Source organism: Myxocyprinus asiaticus, chromosome 9 (assembly GCF_019703515.2).
Source record: "Myxocyprinus asiaticus isolate MX2 ecotype Aquarium Trade chromosome 9, UBuf_Myxa_2, whole genome shotgun sequence".
Classification (NCBI taxonomy): Eukaryota; Metazoa; Chordata; class Actinopteri; order Cypriniformes; family Catostomidae; genus Myxocyprinus; species Myxocyprinus asiaticus.
The window spans coordinates 37,898,699-37,908,146 of NC_059352.1; the positions used below are offsets into that span (position 1 = coordinate 37,898,699).

At 38.4% G+C, this 9,448-nt stretch overlaps 1 protein-coding gene across 1 annotated transcript; it reads right to left on the reverse strand.

Annotated features, from left to right (window-relative positions):
* Positions 1-1,086: 1,086 nt before the first annotated feature.
* Positions 1,087-4,292, reverse strand: LOC127446621 (POU domain, class 3, transcription factor 3-B-like). The gene is given in 2 exon segments (XM_051707695.1): positions 1,087-2,369; positions 2,372-4,292. Coding segments are annotated over 2 exon segments (1,272 nt in total). The 5' UTR covers positions 3,615-4,292; the 3' UTR covers positions 1,087-2,340.
* Between the last annotated feature and the right edge of the window lie 5,156 nt (positions 4,293-9,448).

Here is a 9,448-nt window from a genome sequence, read left to right on the forward strand (position 1 = left end):
ACTCGGGTCTTTTCACTTATTTAAAATGCAGACCAGATAACTGATCAAACTTCTTAAAAAGACACTGACATGCAAAAGGACCATAAACACGTGTTTTTGTTTACTTGGTTATGTAGACAGCCAACGTCATATAGCCTATTTTAAAATGGTTATTTTAGCGGGAACTTCAGATAGATAGATAGATAGATAGATAGATAGATAGACAGACAGACAGACAGACAGACAGACAGACAGATAGATAGATAGATAGATAGATAGATAGATAGATAGATAGATAGATAGATAGATAGATAGATAGATAGATTCACAAGATTATTAAATTTGTCTTGCTGTAGCCTATTCACGTCATAGCCTACAGTAAACATACAATCGAAAGGGTGTGTTAGGATTGCATTTAGAACGCCACAAAGTCCATCAAATTTTAACCATCATTAATAGGCCTATATCTTCCAAATGATGTTGTTTGGCCAAGTATTTCAAACAGCAAATCAATGTAGCTATGAATATATATATATATGTCCAACAAACACGATAATCGGATGGTAGCTATAGAAGGTATGTGGATTTGACAATTAGATTGAATAAAAGCGCGTGTCACTATGAACACTCCACCTCCAGCAGCGATACACTTTATTGTGCTTTCTCTCTTGAGAGTTACTGAACGTTGCCATCTCTACTTGTCACAGAGACACATTCATCTGTTTTCTACTAATAAAGTGGTTGTACACTGAACTAATCTACAGCAGTAACACTGTCTAATCGTATTTTTTTTTTCTTAGAAGAGATTGTAATACAGTCTAATAAAAACACTAAATCTTGAAACCCTTGTGGTTAAGGCATCTAAACAAGGCCTAAACGTTGCCATAAACACAGATTTCTCTCTCTCTCTCTCTCTCTCTCTCTCTCTCTCTCTCTCCTTTTTTTGTGTGACAAATACTTTTAAAGGACTGTTGTATTTTATTCAAATATCTCAAATATCTGTATATTATGTGCATTTTGAAAACCGTTTGTTTTCGAGTAAATTAGAAAGAGCTACGAGCTTAGGCACAACACACAATTTTGTTTCATTCTAACAAATTTATTGTTCTCGATCATCTCTTACGGAATCACTACTGAAATTAAATGACAGTCAAATCATCACATCAAAATATACCCTTATTTCCTACTGTCAAAGTCAGCTCGTGTAGATTTGTGCTCTTTTAAAAATTAGAATACAAAATTAAACAAAACAAATAAGGACAACAACGAAAACATTTTACACAAGTCTGGGGGAAATAAATAACAGTTTGGAATAGTTCATATGTATCCCGAATAAAATATTAAAACAAAGCATTTTAATGAAAAATATTAAGTAAATAATTCCGATCAGCATCTGATCTAATGAATCTATATTGCCGGCTTTACATAGTCTTGTTTATTAAAACCTACCAAAGAATACTGCTTGGAAATGGCAGCACATGAAATCATCCACAGCACCAGCTCTGGCCCACTTGGCAACGGATGCTCGCACAGAAGATTTTCAAAGAGCTGCAGCTGCGGAATATTCAGTCTTTTCAAAAGTCATCTTTGATTGAATTGTTTCCTCAAAATCCACGTAAGGTTCAGTTCTTTACATAAAAAATAAAATAAAAAAATGTAAAGATGTGATCTTGGAGATCAGAAACCAAAGGCAGTCTTTTGTTGTTTTTGTAAGGGATTGGAAGGCCAGAAAAAAAATCCATTCCATATTTTTTGGATAATATCAAACCATGCAGTCTTCTCTGCCAAGTTGGATGGAAGCTTCGTGGATGCCACTGTTCTTCTCATTGTTTCAGTTGAATTTCATCCCTTTGTTTGGGGTTTAATGTCCCGTAACAACATACACAATTGCCTGCGTCTTTTGCCTCTCTCAAACAAGGCGTTGGGGTTGCAGGGGGGGGGGTATTTTGCTGTTCATTTCTAATTTCTTTTATTTTCCAGTTGTAGTTAATGCGCCAAAATTACCTGATGGAACGAACTTGTTGTTGTCACCCTCTGGTCGCCCGGTTCACTCGGCCCAGTTAAACTTGCATCTTTTAAGTAATCTACTAAAAAATGTCCCTGAAAGAAAAAGCAGACACAACCTTTTAGGTAAAGACATTTGAGGGCCTGGAAGAAGATTATCGGGCGATTTAGGGTTGGGAAGGAAGAGGGATGATTTTTTTTTCTTGTAAAAAAAATATATAACACATCTGCAGTCTCAATCATATTCCCTCACAATCACAGTATCAAAATGTTTTGCTATCTTGATGATAGTCTGTGTTTTATCAGATTAGTCTTACACATAAAATATTTTTTAGTCTTGTATGCTGTTTCTATGTCTCACTGAACATTCGTTTGCAGTCCATAGAAGGGGGCGGTGTATCTGCACTCACATTGCCGACCTGAGAATATACATCCTCCGGCGTCTGCGGCACTCCTGGGGGCGTCATCCTTTTCTCTTTCTGTCTTCGATTGCAAAACCAAACTCTGACCACTTCTTTCTCCAGCTGCAGGATGTCCGCTAGACTGGTTATCTCTTGGGCCGAAGGCTTGGGACATTTCAAAAAGTGACTCTCCAACGCACCTTTGACGCTCACTTCAATGGAGGTGCGCTTCTTGCGTTTCCTGCCTTGAGCCGCTATCTTGTCGATGCTGGTAGGACTGCCCGTGGAAGAGTCTGCCTCCTCCAGCCATTTGTTCAGCAGCGGCTTCAGCTTGCACATGTTCTTAAAGCTGAGTTGGAGAGCTTCAAAACGACAGATTGTAGTCTGTGAGAAGACGTTCCCGTACAAAGTGCCTAAAGCCAAGCCCACGTCTGCTTGAGTGAAGCCCAGTTTGATCCGGCGTTGTTTGAACTGCTTGGCGAAATGCTCTAAGTCGTCCGAGGTCGGTGTGTCCTCGTCGGAGTGCGGGTCATGGCTGTTCACTCCATGGTGTGCTTGCTGGTGATGTTGATGCTGGTGGTGATGGTGGTGGTGGTGGCTGCTGTGATCAAGCTCCGGGGTGTCGCCACGCACTAGACTCGGGTGTACCAGGCTTTGACTGCCTGGTGGACTGAGCATGCCGTTGACCGTGAAGCCTCCAGGCTGCGAGTATATGAGGGACTGCTGCTGCTGTTGGCTCCCGGTTATGGAGTTGATATGGGCAGCAGCTGTGGTACCCCAGGCTCCCGCATGTGTCTGGTGGGGACCTAAATGAGGGGGCCTGTGATGCAGCGCAGTCCCAGAGTGCAAATCGTCTCTCCCCGAATTATTTTTGACGTCCTGTTGATGTTGTGGGCTGCCTGTCATACCAACAGGACTAGAGGACCAATGCGATCCGGCTTCAGCAGCGGCCACTGCGGCAGCAGCAGCCGCTGCTGCAGCATGAGGCAAGGACGTCACCCACTGGTGAGCGTGGCTCAGCATATGTCCCCCGTTGCTCGCTGCCATTGCGCCCTGCATGAAATCACTTTGTACCATTTTAACTGCTGGGTCTCCTCTGTACCCACCGGACACCGAGGTTACCGCAGCACTGCCCTGCTGCATCCCACCTCCGGAGTCCGAGTGCACGATCGAGCCAGACGACAATATATTATTGCTGGGTAGATAAGGGTTGGAAGCCGCTGTGGCCATTCCGCTAACCTTAGGAAAATGTTTGCTGTTCACCCCCTCCCTTTTGCAGAAACTTTTTTAATGCAGGCAAATTATATCTCATGAATTATTCAAACTTTAAAAGTCTGGGTTGTGTTTTGGCAAACAGCATCAACAAAAAGCCAGGAGAAAAAATACTGTAGGCGAGAGGACAAAATCCGTCTCTTGAATAATTTGTGTATTCATATATTTTGAACATATGAATGATTAAAAGCGGTAAATTCCAGTGTTATGTCAGCGTTGAAAAGCCCTCGGAAGTCAAACAGTCCTTCAAACTATTTTCTTTTTTAAAAACAGCTGAAAATAAAGAAAAGGGGAAATAAAGGATTACAAATCTTTTTAAAAACTTTGCCTCCGCAAGAAAGTTCTGGTGCTTGAAGAAGTTGTAATTTGTCCTTAAAATATTAAGTCCAATCATATGTTCCGTTAGCGAGTGGAAAAATATTAAACGTGGTTCTTCCTCAATTCTTTTGTTATTTTGCCGCAGCGATTTTCACTTGCTCCGTCCCTTTATTTCTTTTCTTTTCCAGAATCTTTTATGGTGCTGTAAAGTCTATCTCTTTGTTCTGTTTTGATGTGTTTAAACCTGCCAAACCGCTCCAGTTGAAGTACAATCCAGTATTACAGCGCAAAGCAGAGTTGCATGCCTTCTTTCTCATTCGCTTGTTCTTCCCTCTCTCTCTCTCTCTCTCTCTCTCTCTCTCTCTCTCTCTCTCTCTCTCTCTGACAGTTTGCTTAGCTTCGTCCCTCCCTCAGAGCTGGAGGACACACGAGTGTTTACCCTGTGCTGCGTACATCGTTCACGTCTTTCCCCTAAATGCGAGGAAGTCGGGTGTATGGCTCTCGTTGATTGGATAGTAGTGGCAAGATTGACAGGTCTGGAGAACTCGCTTCAGGCATTTAGACCCCCCTTCCGGCTATCCCAATTGGTTGCTTTTGAATTTAAACGAGTAAACCAAGATAAATGACTGAAAACACTACAAAAAATAAAATAAAAATAAAAACAAAAATAAATAAATAAATGTGGGAATATAATAATATATCCCGAAATAAGTACGTATGGTTACAATTTCCCATAGTTTTGGTGAATTATTTGGTGCATTATTGACAAGACAGTTTGACTGTTATATTGGGCTTTTTCTCAGGGTCATAATAAAATAACTGCATAGTTCTATTACCAAGCCTTGAATTTAGATAACACTGATGAACAGTGACCTCGAACAATTACAACTGATCTGGTTGTAATTAAAATGTCGAAATAGTTATTTTGAAAAGCTCTACAAGCACTTGGGCTGTGTTTACAATGATTTCATTGTGACTGACAAAAGGTTCAAAATAGTGATTCTCTTACAGCTTGTCTGTTAGACATTTTTAACTAAACATTTTGCTAAGGCCGGTCTACATACTGTATATCGACGTTATAACCATCGTATGTGCATGACGTTGGTCACTACTACGTTTTATGATACTTTGAAAACCTTGGCCTCTCAAGAGTTAACGAAATGACTACGAGATGCTCCCAAGCGGAAACAGAGAGTGCAAGGCAACTAAATTCCAACTAAGCAGTCCTTTTGGGGATTTGCAAGAAAGGACTGGCAATTTAACTTCCAATATTACCTAACGATAGGCCAAACATAATACATTTCGCGTTGGATTGTTTAGCTACATCCCTTTCAGACCCCCAGCATATGGATTCACCCAGAGATATAAATAAAAGTCAAAAGAGTGGCTGACATACGTTCCTCGGCTCCAGCAAACAAGAGAGGTGTCATACTTGGTGTCAATGGATCATTTCTCCTTTTCAGAGATTATTGCTAGAAACAATTACTCGTTACGTCCATCAAAGAAAATACGCAAAATATAGGCTACGTGTAATCCAAAGCACCGTTTCACACCAATTAATCCTAAATTAACTGTTACGGACATTTCATCGAGTAAGAGTGTATTGGGTATAATAACAACAACACTAAATCAGGTTTTGTAGAAAGCCCAAGAGAGGACTATAGGTCCCCATCCCTAAAGATTTAATTTGGATCAGACTCAAAAAACCGAGGGAACCTTGTGGATTTGTTTACAGTGAATGCCAAAGTAGGGCCACCGCCATGGGGCTGTCTATTCATTAATTTCCAGCCGATTTTGGTCTAAATTACTGCTATGCATTTCATACATCTCGCTTTCAAAGCGTCTCGTGCGGCCATAAGAAACGAGATAGCCAGAAAGGGATTCAATCACTCTGATAAGTCAGAGCAATTTTAAAACGTTCCAGCCTCCAACTTTTGAAGTTCAGTGTTTTTTTTATCAGAAAAGTAGGCTGTTTATTATTTATTTGTTTATGTAACAAGGTCCCCGTGTTCCCTGCTGGGGAGATCATTTGTTTTCTGTGCAAGTAGAGAGGGAAAAATCCCCAAGTATAACAAGAGACGAACAGTTAGTGCTGATTTTCATTTGCATAAATTTTCATATATTTTAGTGAAAATAATAGCGGTGGAGAGGAGAGCTCTGCTCAGTTGAGTCAGAGGGAAGAAAATCATAGGAAGGACCAAACGGAGGGAGAGGAGTCGGTCACTGATGGACAAACAATGTGGTATTTGAGACATTTTTCCAGTTATCATGGAATCTCACGGTAAGTGAACGTTGAATTAAATCAGTATTTCGACTGTGGCTGGGTTATAAACCTCTAATAACATGTATACTGTTCTATATTATAGCTAGCCTATATTAACAATATATATTAAACATACATATCTATTTTCGCCTATTTTCTCATATTTTTTACAACTCTATACTGTATGTAAATACATATATAGAATCTTTTTTTTTTTCCCAATCTTTTTTTTCGCGTAAAAATCAATGAGACTGTTTAGCTTTATAAATAGCGAGCAGACTGTTAAGCTGCTATTTTGTAGTGTATGTCCAGTGAAAAATGTGCAATCAATCAAATTCAAACAGGAGACCCTCGGTGGAATTCTCAGTGGAGTCGCGTACAAGTGGATATCAGGTCGTTTACATAAATCGATCTTATACTTCGATACCAAACTTTGATGAAACTTTGCTATGTAGGCTTCTGTCGGAGCGCGCGATGTATATAATTGGTTTGTGAATGACGGCAGGGATTTTAGTCGTTACTGAACAGTTGACTCCAGTGAGCGAAAGCTCTGCACACGCGGGGCAACTCAGCAGAAACTAATCTAGCTGACCATGACCAACAGCAATGAAAATATGCACGTGTCTGATTAAATATTATTAAATACAATCAGGCAATAATGCAAACATAATACACATAGGTAACAAAAATACAGACACAAAAGTATATTAAGATTTAGAAATAGAAAGAAAAAAAGCATTTCTGTTCATTCATACATTCATACATTCTATAACACACACACACACACACACACACACACATACTATTCACACATAACGAAAACTTATCTATCTCTCCCCTCACTATTTCTCATGGTTTAACTTTGTGTGCCCTCCCGGTCGAAGATGCCATCTATCTCGCAGCCCCACTAAGACCGTTTGTTTCATTCATGGGCAAAGCATTTCTGAATCCTTTCTCTCGGTTGCTATGGTGAGTGGAATAAAAGAGGGCATACTGGTCGCATTAAGCTATATGTTTGTGCACTGGAGTCGAGATGAAAGAGCCACAGTCAAGCCAAGACCATCTACCAACCACCGCTCAAATGTATATAGAAATACAATCGTCTGACAAAGGTATATAGGCTACATAAAATAACTGGCACGACCATAATTGTTAGATCCCACACTTACACGCTTGACGGTGACGTATAGGAGAGTAAGCTATTTTGTCACCAGCAGGTGTCGCACTTAGTCACGATGGTAGAAGAGTTAATGGTGAGTAATTGGGCTATTGTCCTTGATTATTGATTTATTCTTAATTTTGAAGAGAAGCATAGGGTACTGATATCGAAAACGGATTCCTGATGAAATGAATCGAAAAATCGCCTCAGTACAATTCTGTTATTTATAAGAGATGTATATCATTATTTCTCGAAGAAACAATGTAGACCAGCTGTTAACGCGAAATATTTTTAAAAATGAGTCAATGCAGATTTCAAACTGATATTAATTTAGGCATACTAGGTAAGCCCTGTAAATCTGACTTTAACTGATTGTATTAAATTGGAGTTGCAGTTTTTAAAAACATTTTTTATAAAAGATTTCGACTTGAGAAGTTGATAAATATAGGCTAAAATAGATAACTTACGCTATATTTGGAATAAGCAGACATTTAAGTGATATATATATATATATATATATATATATATATATATATATATATATATATATATATATATATATAAAACAAAATTAAAATTGGAGAAAAAAATAAATAAATAATGATCAGAAATGCGTGATTATTTGATCACCCAGTTAAAGTTTTCAATTATCCAGGGACTTTTAAAATTACGGAATCCCACTGAAAATAATTATAATTAAATAGGCCTATTTAAATTGGTTTGGGATATTTAAAAATACATTATTAAAACAATTAATATTTTGCTTTTGTTAAACGTAGCCGATCATTTAATGCAGCCTAATGTCTGATCTTTTCGAAGAAAAACAATTTATGTAAAATGAAAATAATGCTGAATTGTCATTAATTCAAGAAACAAACCTTTAAAGCGCTAAGCTCATGTCTGACAGCGTAAAATTGTAGGCCAGAGCTTTGGAGTCCCCACAAAGAGAGGATGAGACGTGCCATATTTTCTTTTAATTCCGGAAGATAAAATATTTAAATGGAGTGGTACATGTGTAAATTGTTGTTAATATAAAAACGAGTTAAAATACTTATTATTATTATTATTATTATTATTATTATTATTATTATTATTATTTCAACTGTTATCATGCAAATATCCTTTTCTTCAACAAAAATTGATTCTCAAACCAATGTCACTGTATTCCTTCAACATAGTCAGTCTTTCAGCAGTGGGCTTTCAGTTGTGGAATTTTGATTATTAAGCTAAAATGATGAACTCTGGCAAGATAATTTGTAAACTATCTAGGCTATTATTTGAAAACAGCAACAGCCGCGTGCTGTCTCCTTAAGGTAAATGTAAAATCGTTAGTGATAACAGGTAGAGAGTAAGAGTAACCGACTGGACGATTTCATAATTTCTGATTGCCAATGGTATTATTTTACATCCTTTCTCTATACATGGAAGCCCATTAAGTGCGTCACGTCGTTCCGCCTTGTTTATTCCACTGCTCCCCTGTGCATCATTTTCCGTAGCACCGGCCCAGGAGGCGCGCAGAATCAGATCATGACCGAAATGGCAAGAAATGTTTCAGAGCTCTATGTCTTGCGAGAAGATTATACGAGTTTCGTTATTCGTAAACATTCCATCCAGCCCCTTATTGATTGTTCTCTCTTCCATTGGTAATCAATGAAAATGTCATAATGTGCTTTAAATGACATGTAGATGCATCATTTAGGCCTACTGTTTATACACATATAGTAGAAATAAATATGTCATATGTAAATAGACTAAAATCAGTAAACACACACACACACACACACACACACACACACACACACACACACACACACACACACACACACACGTTGGTGCAGCTATCATTATGAGGACTCTCCATAGACATAATGATTTTTATACTGTACAAACTATAGATTCTATCCCCTAACCCTAACCCTACCCCTAAACCTAACCCTCACAAAAAACTTTCTGCATTTTTACATTTTCAATAAAATATTGTTTAGTATGTTTTTTAAGGGATTTAAATTATGGGGACACTAGAAATGTCCTCATAAACCACATTTATAGCAT